The sequence below is a fragment of the Oryza glaberrima genome, chromosome 10, assembly GCF_000147395.1.
Source record: "Oryza glaberrima chromosome 10, OglaRS2, whole genome shotgun sequence".
Lineage (NCBI taxonomy): Eukaryota > Viridiplantae > Streptophyta > Magnoliopsida > Poales > Poaceae > Oryza > Oryza glaberrima.
Window position 1 is genome coordinate 14,824,786 of NC_068335.1, and position 22,301 is coordinate 14,847,086.

The window sequence follows — 22,301 nt, forward strand, 5'->3', positions numbered from 1 at the left end:
CCAATATATAAAGCTCAACTAGTCAATTTATAAGAACCCAAGGTATCAAGGAATAAAGTAATCAAGAACAAAAGGGCTATAACAAACAATAGTTTAATTCCACCCAATGACATTCGAAAATAAATGCAATAGTTGAATAGAAACAATAGCTTTAAACGGGATCAACATGTTCAAAGGGGTTGTTTGGGATCTGTGTGACTTGCCTTGCTGGCCTTGGAACTCTTCAAATTCTTCTCCTGCGAAAACGGACTCTCCGGAAACGTCGGAATCTAAACAGAAAAGAGCAAAACACCAAAACAGCACATAAACAAGCATGAACAGTACATGTGGATATTTTTAACATGTAGATCTCAATTTTAGAAAAATTTAGAGACTTGAACCAACTAAATCCGAGCTAAGATGAATAAAATGAATTAGTTATGAATTTTTAAAGATTAAATCGGATTAAAACACTTATATGGATTTTAATTGAATTATGACGCAATAATGAATTATTTTTGAAAAGGAAAAGAGGATTTATTGCGTCAGCGGCTAGGGTTAGCGGTGGACCGGGTGCACGGCGACGGTTCACAAGATTGGACGGCCGAGATCGATCCATCCAAAACGAACGGCCGAGATCGACCGGTTCACGGCCGGACCACGGCGGACGGCATCGATGACGTCGGCGATGACGTCATCTCCGGCGGCGACTGAACCGCGCGAGCTCGCCGGCGAACGACGGCGCGGCGGCGCGAACGGAAAGCCTCTACGGGTTGCGGGCAACACGGCGAACTCACCGGCGACCAAAGCGACGGCGGACGATGACCGGACGACGTCGGCGACGAGGAAGAAGCGGCGGCAACCTTCGGCTTGACGACGGCGACGGAGTTCCGGCGGTCGACAGCGACGACGGAGGGGCGAACAAGGACGGCGACGCGACGGCGACCACGACGGCGGCCTTCCCGAGCGACGGCGACGACTGGAGCGACGGCGGCGCACGGCTGGAGCGGCGGCGACGACGGCGGCGCGAGGACTCACGGCGCTAGGGCTCTACGGACGACGAGAGGCGAAGGCGAGGGTGGCGACGGGTAGCGGAGACACCGGGGATCCTTTTATAGGGGCAAGAACACGGCGGCGAAGGCCCACGGCGGCCGGCGACGAGAAGGAAAGTCTAGGGTTCGGAGGAGAGAGACCGATCCGATTCGAGATCGAATCCTCCGCTTTTCAAACGATTTTAGCCGAAGTTCCAAAAGGGAAAAGGTAGAGGAGATCGAGAAGATCATTTCCCCTCTATTGATTTCACCGGAAACGGAAAGGATCGGCCGGATTTGGAAAGAGACGGCGGCGGCGCGGCGCTAGGGTTTCGGGCGGCGGCGGCGCGAGGAAGACGACGACCCTGACAGGCGGGCCCCACCTGTCAGCGAGCGGACGCGCGCGCGAGCGACGGCTGCGGCTGCGGACTGGGCCGACTTGGGCCGAGGAGGAGAGAGAGAAGGTTTTGGGCCGACTTTCGGCCCAAAGCCAAAAGAGACTTTTAAAAACCTTTTTCCATTTAAATTATTCATGAAATGCAATTCCATTTATTAAAAATACTTCCTTAGCTCAAATAAATCCCAGAAAAATCTAGGAATTATAGAATTAAGCAAAGTATTTAATAAAATTTTATCTAGCCCCATTTTATATTGGAATTTATTATTTAAAATTAGATCTTCTCTTCTAGGCTTTTAAAATCAATTCTAATAATTCCAATTAAACAACAATTTATATATTTGAAATTTTTAGGGTGTGACAAGATTCCTTTGAAAATACAAGTCTTCCTTTGGTATCTTGAACAAATGTAGCTTAGTGGCTAAAATGTCCTGAGTATAGGGATGAAAACGGTACGGAATATTTCCGGATTCCGGGCGTGTTTTCGAAAACGTAATCATCCGGTCGGAATTTTTTGGAAACGGAAAAGAATTCGGAAATTTTTTGTCGGAAACGGAATCAAATATGATAAGAGCAGTTTCTGTCAGAACTCACAATCGGTTGGAAACTTTCCGGAAACTTTTTCGGAATTTCCGAAGTTACAGGTCCATACAATACAGTAGTCCATAATACGTCCCAAGCCAGCCCAAATTCAGCATAACACCTCCCATAGTCCATAAAACCTCCCGCTAACCTAGAAACTTATAGAGTAGAGTGAGGGACTGAGAGAGACAACGAAGATTCTAAAGCCGGGTGGCGGAGCGACGCGTCCAGGTCTCACGTCGCCTCATCTCCCATCGTCTGTTTGAAGTTTTTGTCCATTGAAGTTTGAAGCTCAGTTTGAGGGTTTTTTTATCCCGATAAATTTTTGTTATTGTATCCGCGCCGGTTCGTTTTTGCTCTGTTTTCGGTTTCAATAACACTTAGTTCCGTTTTCGTATCTGGGGTTTTCGATTCCGATTCTAATTCCCAAAAAAAAAATGAAAACGTAAACGATAAAAGTGGTTTCCGTCCGTTTCCGTACCGTTTTCATCCCTACCTAAGTAGTATCCCAAGGTTTAGAGTTGAAATCTCCATAGGAGCGAATTTCAGATTGGATTGTTTGTAGGGCTAAGTTCTCAATTTAAATGGCCACATATATCTGGTTAGATGTAGAGGCCAGGTAAGAAAATACCATTATCTAAAAAAAAAAATCTTGAACAAAAATAATTTGCTGAGTAGAAAATGTCAATATGTTGGATTCTGTTTTTCTCCATGAAAAGACTATTGGCAGTCAATTCTTTCATTGGCCCCATTACCACTGTCACGTAAAACTAGCGACAGAACTTCATAACCTAAGGGACTAAAGGGAGAATACATAGAATTGGTAGACCGATTCAGCCAACAAAAATCAGGCTCACGAAGCTACAGCTAGCTAGTTTATTATCCTTCCCTCCTCTATTTAAATATTTTCTTTCTTAAACTAATTATTCGATCATACCGTTGTATTCGTTATAATTAAATATTTACAACAAAATATCATATGTTTCATACGTGATAAAGACATGTTTCAGCATGTGTTTAAGTGTCTTTATTATGTTTCATAAAATTCACGCAACTAACTACACCTAACCTGTCTCCTCTCCATCTATCCATGCATGTATGCATTTAGCGACCTTCAAAACGATTTTTCTTCTAAACTACTTATCTATTCGATCACACTATTGAATTCGTTGTAATTAAATATCTACAATAAGATATCACAAGATTATATTTTTTATGAAACAGATATCTTTCAATTCTTTAACACTCAATGTTTCATACACGATAACGATATGTTTCAACGTGTGTCTCCACTGTGTTTCACAAAAAAATATTACTTCATGTCTAGATTCATTAACATCTATATGAATATGAGCAATGCTAGAAAGATTTACATTATGAAACAGAGGGAGTAAATGTTTGGACTGAATTTTTTGTCTAGCCATGTATAACTCAATGTTTCACTGGTGGTCAACTAAAATATTTGACCATCCGATTTTTTAAGAAACAATCGGGCACCCGATTTGGAGTTTCTTCCTAAATAAGCTATTATATATTGCCACAACTCACCAAGCATAATTATGTGAAGTTCCTAGAATGTCAACAAGCTCCTTCATAAGAGAGGGGAAGCTCCTGCTCAGATGCTCGAAGCTTTCGCTGCCGGTGACGGCACTCAGGTTCGCCGGCGACCTGAGAAAATCGAAGCACGCCTTCTTCAGCCCCTTGCAGTGGTGTCGATCAGCCAGCGCGAGGATGTCCATCACCGTGCCTATGCCAATGTACTTGCACAATCTTTCCTCGCAGATCAGCTTCAGCCTCTCCAGGTTGTACCGATCCGCCGCGACGAGCAGATGCTCACACATGGTGTCCTCCCTCTCCTCCATCGTCTCCGGCAACGAGTCGGTGTATACGAAGTGGAGCAACGCCTTGAACACCAGCGCCGCCATGTCACCGATTTGGATGACATCGTTGGTGGTGGTGTCGCTCTCCATCATCATGCCAAAGAGCTCCGCGTTGAAGACCGGTGACCGTGCCGCGAGCACGCACCGGTGCGCGGTGAACCTCTGGCCGGCGACCTCGAACACCACGTCGGTGCCCTTCTCGTTCTTGAGGAGGTCGCCGAGGTGGCTATGGAGGTTGGACGGAGGCACGGAGACGAAGCCGGCAGCGGCGCTGCTGGCGTCCTCGGCACGGTAATTGTCGACCACGATGATGTCGCACCGGATGGTGAACGAATCGTCCCTGAGATACTCCGATTTCTCCAAATCTTCTCTCCTGATGAACTTGGGGTAACCCCAGGAAGAAGACGAAGAAGTTTGCTTATTGAACGCTCGAACGGTCTTCCATGCCAAGGACGGCTGCTTCTCAACCTGATCGGCGAAGCGAATCTGGAACTGAGCCTTGACGTTCCTGACGACGATCTCGTCGAGCACGAGGAACATGGAGATGTAGTCCGCGGCCTCCAAGACATTGCCGTTGGGGTAGTAGCAGATGCGCCAGCGGTGGCCGCCGATGGCGAACTGGCAGGAGAAGAGGGCCTCGCCGGTGGGCGTGGCCTTGGTGTGCGAGTAGCCGTCGATCTTGAGGTAGTGGTACCCTCTGGAGGTATTGGCGACGATGGCGGACGCGGACACGGCGGTGGCGGCGGTGGTCGGAGACATTGCTCCATGGTTCATCACCCGCGGCAATGTAGGCCCGTCTCTTGTTGCTGATGCTAGCTTGATGCTGTTGCTGCTGATTTGCAAAGTTTAGCGTGGGGTGGGGAAGATTAGCTGCGGAGGAGGAGGAAGGAGAAGGAAACGCGACGACGACGGCATCCATGGTTCTTGATGCCAATGCAGGTACGCAGTATATAATAACGTCTTTATCCGCTGCTGTGTTTTTTTAAATCGGAATTCGCGTTGTCGCCTTGTCGGGCTCTGACGTCCCTAGAAATACATACACTAAAGCTTAAATGGCAGCTACCTATGAATCTTGGTCTCATGTTATTTTTACTGTGCCTGATATGTTTGCGATGGAATATGATAGAAATACGAGTTAAGCTTTTGTATTTACAAGTTTTCTATCCTGGTTTATCTTATTGTAGGTTTAATGGAGAGTTGGAGACTAATAGAAAGGTTGGACCGTTGGAGGGCAAAAACTCCCCTTTTAAGTCCATGTTTTAATTGAGACTGATGAAGAGGCCATATGGACTGCGGCCCGATGGCCCGGCCCATGGCACAGCGCTTTGCCACGGCCCAGGCACGGCACGGTCGGGCCCATGCCGGCTCATCCCGACAGTTGGGCCGTGCTTGGGCCGCTGCCTTGGCACGGTGGGTCGGCCCGGCACAGCATGAAAGTCAGTGAAGTGAATAAATTTAGTGTCAGCCATATGTAAAGCGAGAAATTTGGGATTATACCATCGCAAAAGAGCGGTTTCGCTGGAATCCCATCGCTTCAAACTGATTAACTAGAATGCCATCCTAAACTGAGAGGTGTTCACTAAAATACCATTTTCTTTTCGTTCTTATCTGTGAATAGAAATGTTTTTGCTCAATTTTATTTTCGGAGAAGATAAATCAGTGCAAAGAAGGTAAAAACCAAGCAACGTGCAGTCTATGTGGAGGTTCAACTGACATAACTATCTGTTGGCTAGGGCTACAGTAAAGTCATTGCTGATCAAATGGCAGAGTTGTAGTCTTGCAGATATATACAATGAATTAACAAAACATAGAAAAACAGGGTTGGAAATTACCCCCGATACGATATTAATTCGGCCGAAATTTTCAAATTTTTCATAAATTTGGATGATATTTGTTCAAATTCAACTAAATTTTGTTCAAAATTTTAGAAATTTCGGACCAAAATTTCTGAAATTTCGGGATTTCGGTGACCCCCGATATAAAACCCTAAACCGATATAGTGAACCCTGGAGAAAAATTTTGATGACTACTGCATAAAGAATCTTCGAAACATGATATGTTTGTCACTGAACTAAGTTACCGAGCATGGCAACCAACTCCGTCATAAGAGAAGGGCAACTCCTACTAAGATGCTCGAAGCCGTCGCCGGCCATGGCAGCTTTAAGATTTTCTGGAGAGCTAAGGAAATCAAAGCACGCATTTCTCAGGCCATCACAATGGTGCTGCTCAGCTAGCGCCAGGACGGTCGCCACCGAGCTCACATCAATGCGCTCGCATAGCTTCTCCTCGCAGACCAGCTTGAGCCTCTCCATGGCGTACCTGTCCGCCGCGACGAGCAGGTGCTGGCACATGGCACCTTCGTCTTTCTCCTTCATCTCCGGCAACGAGTCGGTGTACGCGAAGCGGAGCAGCGCCTTGAACACCTGCGCCTCCATGTCGTCGACGCGGACGACGGCCTTCCTGCGGCTCTCCTTCATTGAGCCTAGCAGCTCGGCGCCGAACACCGGCGACCGGGCCGCGAGCACGCACCGGTGAGCGGTGAATGTCTTGCCGCCGACCTTGAACACCACGTCGGCGCCCTTCTCTCCGAGGAGGAGCTCACTGAGATGCCGGTGAAGATCGGACGGCGGCACGCTGACGAAGCTTCCAGTTCCCTTCGCAGGGGTTCTTCTTCTCGCCGCCGTCGCGGTCGCCTCGGGCATATCCTTCGCGACGAACTCGGTGATGACGACGACGTCGCACCGGACGGTGAAGGAATTGTCCTTGAGATGCCTCGATTTCTCCAATTCCTCCTTCTTGATGAACTTTGGTAGCCCCCAACTGGCATGGCTGAAGAACTTGTTCGCATCCAGCGACGGCGGCGGCGGCGGTAATTTGTCACCCAACTCGTCGTCGAGCAGACGAAACTAGAGCTGCGCGTACACTTCCCTGGTTACTTCCTCGTCGAGATGAAGGAAGAGGGATATGTAATAGCCGCAGTTGGGCGTGTTGCCGTTGGGGTAGTATTGGATGCGCCATCGATGGCCGCCGATGGTGAAAGCGCGGGACTTGAGGGCAGTGCTGGTGGGGAAGAGATCCCGGGTGCGCGAGTAGTCGTCGATCTTGAGGAGGTGGTACCCGCTGGCCGTGCCGGCGACGATGGTGGAGGCGGATCGCGACGACGACGGCGTCGGCGGCTCGCCGCCGCTGCCGGCGGTGGTGCCAGAGCGTGCGGGAGACATGGCGCACTGACCTATGATTGCTAGTGCTACTCGCGACAAGGGTTTGTAGCTTTTTTTAAAAAAAAAATCAAGAAATATTAGTAACAATGTTCCTTTCTTAGATTAGATTGATCCGTGACTATGCTTCTTCTTTTCTTTAATTTTCACCGGAATTATATGTGTCTCTGTTTACCGTGTACAACTGCAACATTGGTGATTTTTCCGACTCGGTCACAAAGTTTCCATTGTGTATTATATACAAGCCATAAGTCCAAAACACATAAGATGTAGTTAGTCCAGCATATTCCCAACCAAATCCTGTGTCTTTCATCTCGTTCGTCTCGAGCAGGCGGTTAACCCTGTTTGCCTGCCTAACCAAATTCTGTGTCTTTCATCTCGTTCGTCTCGAGCAGGCGGTTAACCCTGTTTGCCTGCCTAACCAAATTCTGTGTCTTTCATCTCGTTCGTCTCGAGCAGGCGGTTAACCCTGTTTGCCTGCCTAACCAAATTCTGTGTCTTTCATCTCGTTCGTCTCGAGCAGGCGGTTAACCTTGCTTGCCTGCCTGTCATGGCTACTGCCGTCAGCCGCGGCACCATCTCCGCCATTGTGGCCGACGCGGTGACCGGGTACCACCTCCTCAAGATCGACGGCTACTCGCGAACCAAGGTCACTCCCAACGGTGCAGCCCTCACGTCCGACCAGTTCGTCGTCAGCGGCCACCGTTGGCGCATCAGATACTACCCCAACGGGGACATAACCATGTTCGCCGATTACATATCATTTCACCTCATGCTAGATGAAAATGCCACCAGCACGAAGGGTGTGAAGGTTAAAGCCCAGTTTCAGATTTGTTTCGCCGACCAGGTGAACACACAGCCTTTGCTGTCATCTAGACCAGTAAGAACTTTTGGTGACGAGTGCTTGACTTGGGGTCATGTGAAGTTGATCAAAAGGGATGAATTTGAGAAGTCCGACGATCTCAGGGACGATTCTTTCACCATTCGGTGCGACATAGCCGTCGTCGGCGAGCTCCGCACCGAGAGGACGACGGAGATCGCCGCCAAAACCTTCGTCACCGTGCCTCCGTCTGACCTGAACCAGAAGCTCGGCAAACTTCTGGACACCGAGAAGGGTGCGGATGTGGTTTTCGAGGTCGGCGGCGAGACGTTCGCCGCGCACCGGTGCGGCGGTGCGTGCTCGCTGCGCAGTCGCCCGTGTTCAGCGCGGAGCTCTTTGGTTCGATGAAGGAGAGCGATAGGGCAGGTGTTGTCTGCATCGACGACATGGAGGCGCAGGTGTTCAAGGCGTTGCTCTGCTTCATGTACACCGACTCGTTGCCGGAGATGGAGGAGGAGGAGGAAGGCACCATATGCCTGCATCTGCACGTCGCGGCGGATCGGTACAACCTGGAGAGGCTCAAGCTGATCTGCGAGGACAGGTTGTGCAAGCACGTCGGCGTTGGCACGGTGGTGAACATCCTCACGCTGGCTGGTCAGCACCACTGCGACGGGCTGAAGAAGGTGTGTTTACATTTTCTCGGCTCACCAGCGAACCTGAGTGCTGTCCTCGCCGGCGACGGCTTCGAGCAGCTGAGCAGGAGCTGCCCCTCTCTTGTGAATGAGCTGGTTGCCATGCTGGCGCCTCCAATCCCTCCATCGAGTCATGCTTAATGTGTTCTTGGCTATTAGCAACGGAGCAGTGGTAATAAGTGGTTTCTGTTTAGGCTTTTGTTCTCAGGCAATTGTAGTATATACTGATAATAATTATGGAGACAATGTCCCTGGATTATATTGGTAGGAGCTTGCATTGTGGAACATGGGTGCTATTTTTGTCTGGAATTCTTTTGGTATTGGGTAAAAGGTTTTCATACAAATTAAACATCTGAAACATATCTGCTGCCATATATTCAGAATAGTGTTTGCAATTTCAGTCCAAAGAAAAAGAGCCTACTCAGCCCCGCATCGTCCCGAGGGTGACACAGGCGGCAACCCACACCCGTGTCGCCACCCCACCCCTCCCTCTCTCCTTCCTTGCCGCCTAAGCAGGCCACCAGAAAATCGCGCGGCTGCAACTACGGCAGCGGCGGCGGGGCCTCCTTCTCCTTGAGCTCTCGGGGGATCTAGCTGCGGTGGCTGCAACGGCTGCGGCCAACCATATCCAGGGGGTCATGGCGCCCAGGTGGTCTCTCACTGCTGACGGTCTGGCTACGATGGCTGCACGAGCACGAAGTTTCTTCAGCGCGGCTGCGTCTAGGCGGCTTCGGTGGCGTTGGTGATGGGGGATGGCGGGATAGCCTCGACGGCGAATTTCAGCGTCGTGCGGCAGCTGGTTGTCGAATAGCCTCCCCTCCCATCCCCTCCCCTCGTGCTTAGCCACCGCTAATAGGGAGCACCGTAGGGAAGCCGGATCTGAGAGCGGCGTGGTATGGAATGTGTGTCGGCTGACTAGATCCATGGCGGCTGCAATTCCTAGATGGCGATCGCATCTGCTGCAGAGGTCATCAGCTGATGGTTGTGTTCAGGGAAGCAGTTGGGCTCAGTGGCGACTTGTGTCCTTTTTGTCTGCCAGGCATCCTTTTCTCCTATAAGCTCCTCCCCTCCTATGTTTGGACTCTGGACTACTATAGGTTTGATCGTGGGGAACTGCAGAGGACGGGTGGAGGTACAATTTACACAGCAGAGAACGGCGATGGTGTGGACGCAGTAGCTTCCTGTTAGCCTGCCTATGATGGCGGGTGGTGGCTTGGGTTTTCGAGGAACGATTTTGTGGTTTATCGGTGATCATTTGATAGGTTGGTCATGTGGGGTTGGATGGTGAATCACCGGCAAAAGCCTTGCTAAGCCATCGGCTAGCTTGACGACGACGACGTATTTTGGCGGACATGTTGTTGTGATAGTATTCTTCCTCCACCTATATCGATCTCCATGGGGGCACCTCTTTGGAGAACCTTATGCCCTAGCATGCTTGACGAGGCCTTTGTCTTCTTTTATCCGCTTATTACTATGTGGAAGACAATCACCACCCTTTGTTTGACTTTGCTGTGTGGAGTTGGAGCTACTCCGTTGGGTGTGACGAAGCTTGGCAATGATGACACCCTGCAGCCTCTTTCTAAGTGTATTGGTGCCTGCAATGTGTAGGAGGCGGTGCTTTGGGGGCTTTGGCTGATGTCCAATGGAGTAAGTCGGATCTGGTTGTCTATTTTGGCAATGCTGAAGTACCTGTTGTGAAATCGAGGCTGTTGTGTCGCTAGGCGGCAAACTTGGCAACGATGACACTTTCTTGCGAAGTCGGAGCAGCCCTATAGCTTCTACAACAAGCTTGGCAACGATGCCCGTGTTGGGTTCTGTCATTCTTTGAGTTGTTAACAGGCTGGTGTGGGTGTTGTTGGTGGAGTTTTGTGGTAGTCGTAGTTTTCGCTCAGTTTCCCTAATTAATTGTGCATTGTGAGGTTTGGTCTCGTTTCTCCTTAAAATGGGACATATTCTTCTTTTATATAAAACGTCGGTAACAGCCTGACCATTCGAAAAGAAAAAATTCAGTCAAAAATTAATTTCGGCAATTCTGGACGCCCTACGCCCCCCCCCCCCCCCCCCCCCCTCTCTTTCGTGCAAGACATTATTTTGCCAAAATTTTTCAATATTTTCCAATATTTTGTGAGTTTAGTCAAAAATTTAGTTTAATATGTTCAACTTTTTTTAAAAAAAAAACACTCCGAAATATGCAAAACAAAATTGCAAGCCTTGATCCAGAATAACTGCCCTACCTCGTCAGGTATATGGTAGAGCTAATCTGTGTCCAACAGCTTGCATAGTAATCATTTGATCGTATTATTGTAGGGTTATAAATTATTTAGGCAAATATGTTGGCAGTATATCTACAAGAATACACAAAAGCCAAGGCTAACTAATATAGCTATATTATGAGTAACAATAAAGTCAATATTCCTGATTTATTTTTGACAAAAACAAGTCATTATTCTTGATGAATTGGGATAGCTGTAGATATGCCATGAAAAAAACAAAGAATTTCTGTCTACTTCTGCAGAAGCTTGATAGCACCAGCAGAATTGCTAGCCCTGAAACAGGAATTATCTGATGACGCGAGTGCTCCGAAATCCATTGCCAAGAACACTGATGTCACTGAATTAAGTTGCCGAGCGTGGCAATCAACTCATTCACAAGGGAAGGGCAGTTCCTGCCCAAATGCTCCAAGCCCTCACCGGCCGTGACAGCTTTCAGGTTTTTCCGAGAGCTGAGAAAATCAAAGCATGCTTTCTTTAGGCCATCACAATTGTGTTGCTCGGCCAACTCCAGTATAGTCGTCACCGTGCCCACACCGATGTAGCTGCATAGCCTGTCCTCACATATTAGCTTGAGCCTCTCCATGTTGTACCTGTCCGCCGCGACGAGTAGATGCTGGCACATGGCATATTCGTCCTCCTTCTTCGTCTCCGGCAACGAGTCGGTGTACACGAAGAAGAGCAGGGCCTTAAACACTTGTGCCTCCATGTCGTCGATGCGGATGACCACCGAGGTGTCGCTCTCCTTCATTGATCCAAACAGCTCCGCGCTGAAGACCGGTGACCGGGCCGCGAGCACGCACCGGTGAGCGGTAAAAGTCTCGCCACCGGCCTCGAACACCACGTCGGCACCCTTCTCGGCACAGAGGAGGTCCTGAAGATGCCGGTGCAGATCGGACGGCGGCACGGTGACGAACCTCGCCGCCTTTGGCTTTGGAGAGGTCCTCACCACCAATGGCGTCTCCTCCGACCGGATCCGCTTGGTGACGACGACATCGCATCGGACGGTGAAGGAATCGTTCTTCAGATACTTGGATTTCTCCAACTCTTCCCTTTTGATAAACCTCAGTCGTCCCAACCCAATGTTGTTGCCACCAAAGGTACTGACCTGCCCGAGGTCAGCGATGGAGGAAGGCTGCAGTTCATCATCGTCATCATTATCACCGGCAAACTCGTCGAATAAACGGAACCCGTGCTGCGCGTACACGTTCTTGTCGGTGACAATCTCGTCGAGATGAAGAAACAGGGAGATGTACTCGCCGCACTCCTCCGTGTTGCCGTTGGGGTAGTAATGGATGCGCCATTGGTGGCCGCCGATGGTGAACGCGCGGGACTTGAGGGCACTGCCGGTGGGGAAGATGTCCTTGGTACGCGAGTAGTCGTTGATCTTGAAGAGGTGGTACCCGCTGGCCGTGTCGGCGACAATGGCGGAGGCGGAGGACGTCGGCGGCGGCGCGATCGGCGGCTTACCGCCGGCGCCGGCGGTGGTAGCTGAGCGCGTGTGAGACATGGCGCATTGACCCATGGGCGGCAAGGTGGGCTCGTCGTCTATTGCTTGCTTTGCTGCTTGACGCTATAGCTGCTGATTCGCGTATATGGTTAAGCGCTGGAGATAAGAAAGGAACTAATGTTGCAAATTAAGATGAAGGAGACGCAACGAGACGAGACGACGGATTCACGACAGCAAAATTTTTCGATATCCACTGTCCAGTGTGTCCACGCATCGTATCACAACTCCTCTCAGGTTTCCCCCTTTTGTTTATTTAAAAAACTCCTCTCAGCTTTCCGGGTTTTTTCTTTTTTTTTTTGTTAAACAACTCCTCTCAGGTTAATCGGTAACTCTAGTTCCTTTTCATACTACAAAAGAGCTTTCTATGATTTGTGAATGCGGTTTTACCACTATACGTAAACAATGTGGGAATGTTGATTTTCAAAGGCAGTTCAGCTGTAAAAATCCAATTTTTACATGCCGTCCACCTAAGGAACCGTTAGGAAAAAAAATTAATTTTTACGTGGGGTCCGGCCTAAAGCCGTCCGTCTGCACAAATTACTTTTTGAGGGATGGGTGGCTTATTCTGGAAATGATTTTAGCAAGAAAATAGTTCCATCGCAATTACCAATTGCTAAAAAATATAATTCAACAACTTTAATTCAATTCAAACACACAACAGTTTGGATCCCGTTACACAAATTCAATTCAATAATTTGGATCTAGTTCAACAATTTTTGGTTCATACGTATATAAAATCAGATCGCAAACTCACATATACAATCGTGGCGGAAAAAAAGGGAAGATCTATGCACCCAAGCCCACCGTCGTCACAGCATCAACTGCTACTGGAGCTCTCGAGGCCTGCTGCCATCGGATCCATCGCTCACAGTGCCCGTGGCCACCAGATCTGTCCTCCTAGGCCTCGCTACATCCCAACCTTGCCTTTCCTGATGTCTCTTCTTCGCTGCTATTCAACCCGTCAGCAATGTTGAATCTGCCTGACGGTTGAACAGGTGGAAGAACCTCGCCATGCGACCCTGGTTCATTCGCCACTGCTCGTCCTCATCCGCACCCATCACCATCGTCTCTCTCCCCACCTACTTCTCGCCTTCTTCGTCTCCTCTCCTCTCCCGCTAGCCCACGACTTTGACATCGATGGCTGGGTTGTGGACGACCATGTGGGGAGGAGGAGCCGACACCGAATCAGCTATCAGCAGCACAACGTCGAACATGGCGGCGACCTCCTCGATGGTGTCGAAGTTGCCGAGCCACAACCGCTTCTGGCTAAGTTCGCGATCTTTGCCGAGAACCTGCCTCACAGACGCCGCCACACGCCGCATTTTCCGTTTCAGGATTTATAAATTATTTAATAAATTATTAATAGAATTTATAGTAAAAGTTCATTAATTTACAAGTGAAGTTAAATGGGGGAAATAAAATTTCCTAAATAAAAAGCATGGCTAGACTTAATTTTCATTGAATTATCCATGATTAATTATACTATCTGGAATTTTCTCGGATTTTTCAGAGCTCAATTATTAATTTTAATAATACAAAGAAGAGTTCAGCAATTATTTCATCAATAAATTAATCATTAAATGATCTGGTTTTAATTTTTTAAATACTTTGAGTGTCCAGTTATTTTTAGGATTTTTCTTGAAATTATTTGAGCATTTTAAGTATTTTTATTAATTAAAAAATTATTTCATTTTGGTTAATTTAATTGGAACAGTAAATTAAATCTCCTTTTCCTTTCTGGGCTGAAACTAGAAAAGTCTATCTTTAATCCTCAGCCCATCCGTCCTCTGCGCCGTCTGCTCTATTTCCGAGAAGTCTATTTATTGTCCCTCCACTTCTTTGCTTTTCAGCCAGACAAAAGTCTGTTTTGCCTCCCTATCGCTACAGTACCTTCTTCAACCTCCCACCGCCTCTCTCTCCCGTGCGTGTGCTGTGCAGCCGCCGATCTCCTTCCAAAATCCGGTCTCCTCGTTGCTCCTCTTTCCAAATTAGTTGCGGAAATGGAATCCTCTCAATCTCCTCTTCCTTTTTTCCAATAAATCCCCAAAAGTTTCTATGGAAATCCTTTCCAATTTCGTGGATCAATCTTTCCTTTTCCCGAGCGAGGATCCTAAACTTTCCCACAGTTTTTCCCGTCGATTTGGGCCCGGACCCGAGCTCGTGTGCCTATATAAATGACCCGTTAGTCGTCCTCTACCTATCCCCTCAAGTCCTGTCCTTCGCCGAGCCCTAGCCGTCCCTGCCCGCGACCTCCCTCTCTCTCCACCTCCGGCCGCCGCTCCAGTGTGCCGTCGCCTCGGCCGTCGCTGGTCAGCGCCGACACCTCCCTCGGCTCCACAAAGTCGAGCTCTACCACGGCCTCTGGTTGTTTTGCGCCAAATTCCACCGGAGGTTGCCTGTCGTCGTGAAACGGAGCACCGCCGTTGCCTCCCGCCGCGTCGTTCGTCGCCGTCCGTCCTCGCCTTCGGTCTCCGTCGTCTCCACTGGATTCACAGCAGCGAGGAGAACACCGTCCACCACCTCTTCTTCGCCAAAGATCGCCGGAACACCGTCGCCATCGTAGATCAGTACCTCATCGCCCTTCGGAGCTCGTCGCTGGCCATCTTCATCGCAGTCCGTCGTCGTGTAAGTGTTGGTAAGAATAGCCGTCGCCTTCTCTACCTCCCGGTGCTCTCCGTTTGCATCATCATGCCGTGGTTCGCCAGCAACCGCTCTTCTCGTGCTCTTCGGTTCAGATCAATCTTAAGCCATCCCATCTTGGTCAACTCTATGTCAAGAGTAGTCTAAGCCGTCCAAAATCGATATAAATCTATTCCCTCTTTTCAGTGGCATATTATTTCTTCTTAATAAATGTCATCTACCAAATATGATCTGATATTTTCCGAAGGTTGTTTTAATCTTTTATCTCAGTTATAAATCATTTGTAAATGGTTTAATTATTTTGGATTAATCTTTTCTTTAATAGGTAATTGGAATTAAATCTCGTAAAATTCGTAACTAATTCATATGAAATCGGAACGAGGCCGTTCAAGTCTCTAAATTCATCTAAAAACATGATTTACATGTTTGTTTACTTTATATGTACTGTTTATTTGGTGTTTATTAGTCTTTTTTTCCTCGTTTTGCGTATTAGCTTGTCGTTTCCGTCGTTTCGAAGGTTCGTGAGTGCGTCGGAAGTGGTTCTGCAAGGCAAGTCACACAGATCTTTAACACAATTCTTTTGCGCATGTTGATCCTATATTTAAATTCTCTATTTATTTCAATTGTGCATTTATTTTTGAATGTCACCGGATGGTTTGAACCTATTCCTTGTTATGGCCAATTTGCATTGATTACCCTATTTCTTGATTACCTCGGGTTATAATTTGACTAGTTGGATTTATATATTGGTTCAGCTAGATATTAGATATAATTGCTTAGCCATGCTTAGAAACATTAGCACACTATTGGGATGATTAATTTTTCATTATTACCTAATGATGGATATTTAATGGTAGCTCACGATGGTCAATTGTGATTGGTTAATTAATTAATTGCCAATTAAAACTTGATAATGATGGGTTGTGAGCACATGGTTTTGATGGTCGTGCTCATGACAATTAAGGACCGGTCCACGAGTTTCAGTTGTGAAACATTAACCGTGCCAACCACAAGCCAGCATGGGCAACGACTTTACCTTTTGTATAGCACGGTTCATTGTGGGGCACCAGACTGAGAAGTGGTGGAGATTAAGCCCACGGGGATCGTTGGGGAATCCATGCCTTGTTTATAAGGGGGTGATTATGATCCAGGAATGGTGAGCTGTGGTGGATTGTGTTATGCGAGGGGTACTGTCACAGCTCCTTTCCGAGGTATCGTGGTGGTATTGAGGTGCATGGTGACATGTTGTGGGGCTGTGTCTTATGGGTACAGTGGTACATCTCTGGCCAGAGTAAAACTATTCGAATAGCCGTGCTGGCGGTTATGAGCGGATCTAACAATGTCTTTCGTAATTAGTCACATACGACTCATTAATAATAATGTGATAATTGATGGTAATTAATTTAGCTCCTAGTTTAGAATGGTACATTTCTGGTTTGGAGATGCACAGCCGGGTATGGTTTGTTCAGGTTTGGTTGGGCCTATGCAGCATGGGTATGCTATTCAATGTTGATTAATATTGATGATTAATTACTCTACTGTTTTATAATTCTCAAATGTTTGCTAAATGCTGCTTTTGCAAATGTGTCCTATATTATACCTTCTTTGGTATCCTTGTGCACTTGCATATTTGCTGTGTGGCTTGCGGAGTATTCCATGTAAGGCTGTAGCAAGGCTGCAACGTGACTCCGGCGTGAGGTCCCATGGGCATTTCGGTCACACTGCGTAAAAAATGGGCCCCGTAGCACCTCGTCAACATGGAAATTATATTTTAGTCAGCACAGTATCCACTGGCAAAATACCACGATTATGGAGTGTTTTCTCTCAAAAATTAGTTTTTGCGGTGTCTTAGGACTAAAACCATAATAGCAGTGTCCTGTAGCAAAATTTGCCAAGTACGTACTCCCTCCGTACTCATAAAAAAAGTCGTTTTGGACAGCAACACGGTCTCCAAAACACAACTTTGACTTCGTGTTTCTATAAAAATATTTATTGAAAAGTGATATATGTATACTTTTATAAATGTATTTTTTAAGACAAATCTATTCATATAATTTTTACATTTTTAAACTCAACAACTTGAGAGTTATTCATGATTTATATTTCCAAGGTTTGACTTAAATATTGTCTTAAACGACTTCCTTTCCTTTACGAGTACGAATGGAGTAACTTTTATCATCATCTTCAGGAACACCACATAAGTCCCCGCATATTGCTGTAAAAAAAATCTCCCACAACCAAACGCTGTTGTCGTCGCTTCGTCTTCTCTCCCCCAAATCCCCAATCCGTGCTAAACCCTACAAGAGCTGCGGCGAGCAGTGTCCTGCCATGGCCCCCGCCGCCTGCCACAGGAGCCCTTCGCGGCTCGGCTCCGCCTCCGCCATTGTCGTCGACACGGAGACCGGGTACCACCTGGGTACGCCTAATGCGCGGGTGATCGCTGTGGTCCCTCCCTCCTCTCCCCCCTTACTCCTTTCCTTTTTCTCTACCTACTACATCATAAATATTTAAATTTAAATTCAGAATTGAAACGGTTATGTAAATTTTTGACTTATAAACTTTGGATCTATAAACTAATATTTGAATTCAAATTCAAATTTGAATCGGGTATATAAACTTTTGACTTATAAACTTTGGGTCTATAAACTTTAGGTGTATAAACTTTAGATGTATAGAAATACTATATATAAAAATATTTGAATTCAAATTCAAACTTGAATCAGATATAATTTAAATTCAAATTCAAATTTGAATTGGGTACATAAACTTTTGACTTATAAACTTTGGGTCTATAAACTTTAGGTGTATAAACTTTAGATGAAACTAAATACTATATATAAAAAATATTTGAATTCAAATTCAAATTTGAATCGAATATATTTTAAATTCAAATTTGAATCGGGTATATAAACTTTTGATTTATAAACTTTAGGTCTATAAACTTTATGTCTATAAACTTAGATGTATAGAAATACTATATATTTGAATTCAAATTTAAATTTGAATAGGATATATAAACTTTTGATTTATAAACTTTGGGTCTATAAACTTTAGGTGTATAAATTTACTAAAATAGGAAAGTAATGCGGTGCCAAAAAAGGAAATGTGGAGGGAGGGAGAGGGGAGGGTGGGCGATCGCTGCCCGATCGTGGTAGCGATCAATCGCGCATTAGAGTTTCCGGGTACCACCTCCTCAAGATCGGCTGCTACTCGCGCACCAAGGCGACGACCCCCACCGGCTCCTTCCTCCGTTCCAGCCAGTTCACCGTCGGCAGCCACCGCTGGCGCATCAACTACTATCCCAATGGGGAGTCAGCCGACTGCGCCGACTACATATCGCTATACCTCTCTCTGGACGAGAAGGCCACCAAGAATGTGAAGGTGAAGGCGCAGTTCCAATTCCAGATTAGTTTCACCGACAAGGTGGAGAAGCCACATTCATTGGCATCCGCGGAAGTAAATACTTATGGTGGTGAGAGTTTTTGGTCTTGGGGTTGTCCGAAGTTCATCAAAAGGGATGGTTTTGAGAAGTCCAAAGATCTCAGGGACGACTCCTTCACCATCCGGTGCGACGTAGCGGTTATCGGCGAGATCCGCACTGAAATCACCACCACAACCTTCGTCAGCGTGCCACCGTCTGAGCTAAACCAGCAGTTCGGCAACCTTCTGGAGACCGAGAAGGGCGCCGACGTGGTGTTTGAGGTTGGTGACGAGACGTTCGCCGCGCACCGGTGCGTGCTCGCAGCGCGGTCGCCAGTCTTCAACGCGGAGCTCTATGGCTTGATGAAGGAGGGCAACGCCGCCGGAGTCGTGCGCATCCAAGACATGGAGGCGCAGGTGTTCAAGCTGTTGCTCCGCTTCGTGTACACCGACACGTTGCCAGAGATGAAGGAGGAAGATGTCATGTGCCAGCATCTACTTGTCGCGGCAGATCGGTACAATCGGCAGAGGCTCAAGCTGATGTGCGAGGAGAAGTTGTGCAAGTACGTTAGCGTGGGCACGTTATCGAACATCCTAGCACTGGCTGATCAGCACCATTGCGAAGGGCTAAAGAAAGCGTGCTTCAATTTTCTCGGCTCACCGGCGAACCTGAGTGTTGTCATCGCCAACAACGGCTTCAAGCATCTGAGCAGGAGCTGCCCTTCTCTTATGGAAGAGCTGGTTGCCATGCTGGCACCTCCACCACCAAGTCATGCCTAGTGACTTAGTGTTTGTGTGTTCTAGCAATAGTAGTTTGTGGTTTCGGAATCTCAGCCTGTCATCAGGTAGGTATCTTGTCTTCTTTTAGCAAGCAGGCATGCAGCCGATCTCCCTATGTGTAGGCTTTTGTTAACATGTCTATATGAAATTATGACTACATCTATCCTAAGAGCAGGTACAATAGGAGCCGGAATACGGGCGATATGCAAGCCACGTAGACGCGAGCAATGAGTTGGCAGAAAAAAAGCAGGAGAGAGAGGGCGAGCCGGCGACTAAATTGTCGCCCGGCTGCACGTGTGTTTCGAGAAAAGTAGGCTCCGTCCGTGCAACCATGGTCCATAGATCAGCAGCGGTGAGACAATCTCCAGTACAGACCGGAGGGGATGAAGAATAAAATACTACTCTTGCAATGAAAGGATGGACAGGGTTAAAGCCTGCTTATTGTGCTAATAAGCTGCTAAACTAACTTTTGCTGACATGGTGAAAATTGCCGCCGACTGTGGGCGTTACTATTGATCTTGCTCTAAGCAGAAGCTAGAAAGTATTTCCACTTCGTCTCTGCTTTTTTTACTATCTCTGCATTTTCACTATTCAATCTGAATGGTCCCTTGTTACCTGCATTTAGACTTCCATTTTGGCATACTTGATTTAGATGACAGGAAGAGAAATGGAAGCATTTGTGCTTTAGCTCTACTCTATAAAGGAGTAGCCAAAGTAGTTTTTATCTCTGTTTTGATGTTAGTGGTATGTTATCTCTATGATTCTTTTGATGTTAGATAAGTACTGTCAGTTTTAATGGTAATTTATGTTATCTCTAAGATTGTTTTGGTGTTAATACCTGTTCTCAGTTGTATTTGTCTGATGATTTAGATAAGCTTTCCTGGTCAGGTTGGGACCAGATTCATGGTTCAATCCTTGTACTGGTCCATAAAAATGAGTGGTGCTAAATTCTCTTTTTAACCATATCTGGGAAACCAAACTTCCCTCAAAATCAAGGTTTTGTCATGGCTTCTGCCCAAGAGTAGTATCTTGACTAGAGATAATTTGAAAAAAGATGCTAGCGGAATCCCAGCACTTATGTCTTCTGTGGTTCTGAAGACAGAGTTGGATCATTGCTCCAGGTGTCCTGTATATGTTGGAAGATAGATTGCAATGCTTTCAGTTATATCTCACTTTCTGAAGTGTGGTAAACTTGTCAGGATCCTCTTTTCCAAAACAACATAAAAAACTAGAAATTGTTGGCATCACAACAATTTGCTTGGCCAAACAGAACATAGAAATGGTTATTTTTGTCATGCTAACTATTTTTTGGGGAGATTAATCTCTGCATCAGGTTGTATCTCCCTCTGGAGGAGGGTTCAGAAACCTATAGATGCTTATGTAATCGTCATTTTATTAATTATCTTATGTTGTTTATTACTCCCTTCGGTCATTAATATATTACATGCAGACATCGATATATTGCTGTCCAGACATGCAGGGGAGATGCTTCTTCCAATCCAATAATTAAGGGGGTTCTCAATTTTGGAAAAAGCCTACTCAGAATCAAATGTTGGCTTTCAGTGGAAGGGACTTGGAAGTTGGGAGCTGGAACACATATTCTTCTTGGCTGATGTTTGGTTGTGTTCTTTCCCTCTTAAAATCCAATACCCTGCCATTTATCTGATTTGCAATCAGCAAAGCATCATGTTTTCTGATGCCATTTCTCTGTGGCTTGATAGCCTTTCTTTTAGGAGATCCTTTCTTTTAGCTGGATAATATTATTTCTGGGGTTTCCCGTTCTAGTGAAGGAGATCACATTCTTTGGTCCCTGACGATAAATAATTGCTACACTGCAAAATCCAATATTGTGCTCTCTACTTCCATGGGGCTGAGGATGTTAGACGGCTTGACATTTGGCTGGCTAGTAGAGACAAGATTCAGTCCTGCCTTTTGCCTTATTCGCAATTACCTGGAAACTGCTAACCATATTATTATCTTTGAATGTCCAATTGCTGTTTTATTGTGGGGTTTGTTAAGAAATGCAAGGCTCGGATTCCCAGCTACTTTGGAAAGTTTTTTGTTGACTTCATTGGGCCTGCTAGAACTAAGAATTGCAGGGGTTTGATCATGTTGCTGGGGGCTGTGGTGCCTAGGCTCTATGGCTGGTGAGGAATGATATGATAAGAAAAAAAAGCTTTTTACTCCACTAACAATTGCTTTTCGTGTTATCTTTTTGAGGCATAGTAGCTGCTGAAACCTGGAGAAGAAATTGTGATGAATGAAGTGGTCGACAAGATCTTTTGGCAATGCAGAAACTTTTAGAGCTGGAGTTTAGATAAAATTCGCTGCCGTTGTTTTCTGATATCTGCTTTCAGTTTCCTGTAATAATGTTTCCAGTGTCATCTAGCCAAGGAGTTGTGTTAAGAGTCAGACCGTCTTGCTTTTCACCTTGTTAGCCTTTTGTCTGTACGGTACACTTTGTACGCTGGAATACCCAACATGAACCTCGTAATCTGTCTTGGCTGGCTAGGGATGAAAATGGTTCGGAAAGTTTTTGATTTCCGGACAAGACGGTCAGAATTTTTTTGGAAGGTACTTTCTGGAAACAGAAATGAATTTATTTTTTTTTCTCGGAAATAGAAATGAATACGATAAGGCTACTATCTGATAGAAACCGGAATGGGTAGGAAACTTTCTATAAATGAATTCAGTTTTTTCTCCTCAAAGTCGGAAACTAATTATTTTTCATATACAACTGATTTTTAGTATTCTCTGCTCTGGATGTTTAGATTTGTACCGAGTGCTATATAAGATGGTTACTTGAATGGAGCATGGTACTTTAGATCTGTATTTTTTTTCGCCCATTAACTATTTTTTTATTAGGCCATGCCTTACTACTTACAAATATACAAATATAGTTCTAATTTATTATACTTTCATGGAAAGTGTTCCACTAATTGTTTTATTATTAATTGATAAAATTAGAAATGTTGATTTATTGTTTTCGAAAAAAAGCTACATCTTTGTTGATTTAAATATTTCGATAAATATTTGTTATTGTATTCGCTCTGTATATATATTTAATAATATCTACTTCCGT

At 46.2% G+C, this 22,301-nt stretch overlaps 2 protein-coding genes and 1 pseudogene across 2 annotated transcripts; 1 reads left to right on the forward strand and 2 right to left on the reverse strand.

Annotated features, from left to right (window-relative positions):
- Positions 1-3,485: 3,485 nt before the first annotated feature.
- On the reverse strand, positions 3,486-4,643 carry LOC127785579 (BTB/POZ and MATH domain-containing protein 1-like). The gene has a single exon (XM_052312976.1). It carries the CDS (start codon positions 4,641-4,643, stop codon positions 3,534-3,536), a length of 1,110 nt encoding a protein of 369 aa, XP_052168936.1. The 3' UTR covers positions 3,486-3,533.
- A 1,289-nt stretch (positions 4,644-5,932) lies between these two features.
- LOC127785876 (uncharacterized) lies at positions 5,933-12,394 on the reverse strand (annotated as a pseudogene).
- Positions 12,395-17,347: 4,953 nt separating this feature from the next.
- On the forward strand, positions 17,348-19,219 carry LOC127785581 (BTB/POZ and MATH domain-containing protein 1-like). Its single transcript, XM_052312979.1, has 2 exons — positions 17,348-17,424; positions 18,193-19,219. The coding sequence occupies exons 1-2, from the start codon at positions 17,348-17,350 to the stop codon at positions 19,217-19,219; spliced, it is 1,104 nt and encodes a 367-aa protein (XP_052168939.1).
- Positions 19,220-22,301: the final 3,082 nt, after the last annotated feature.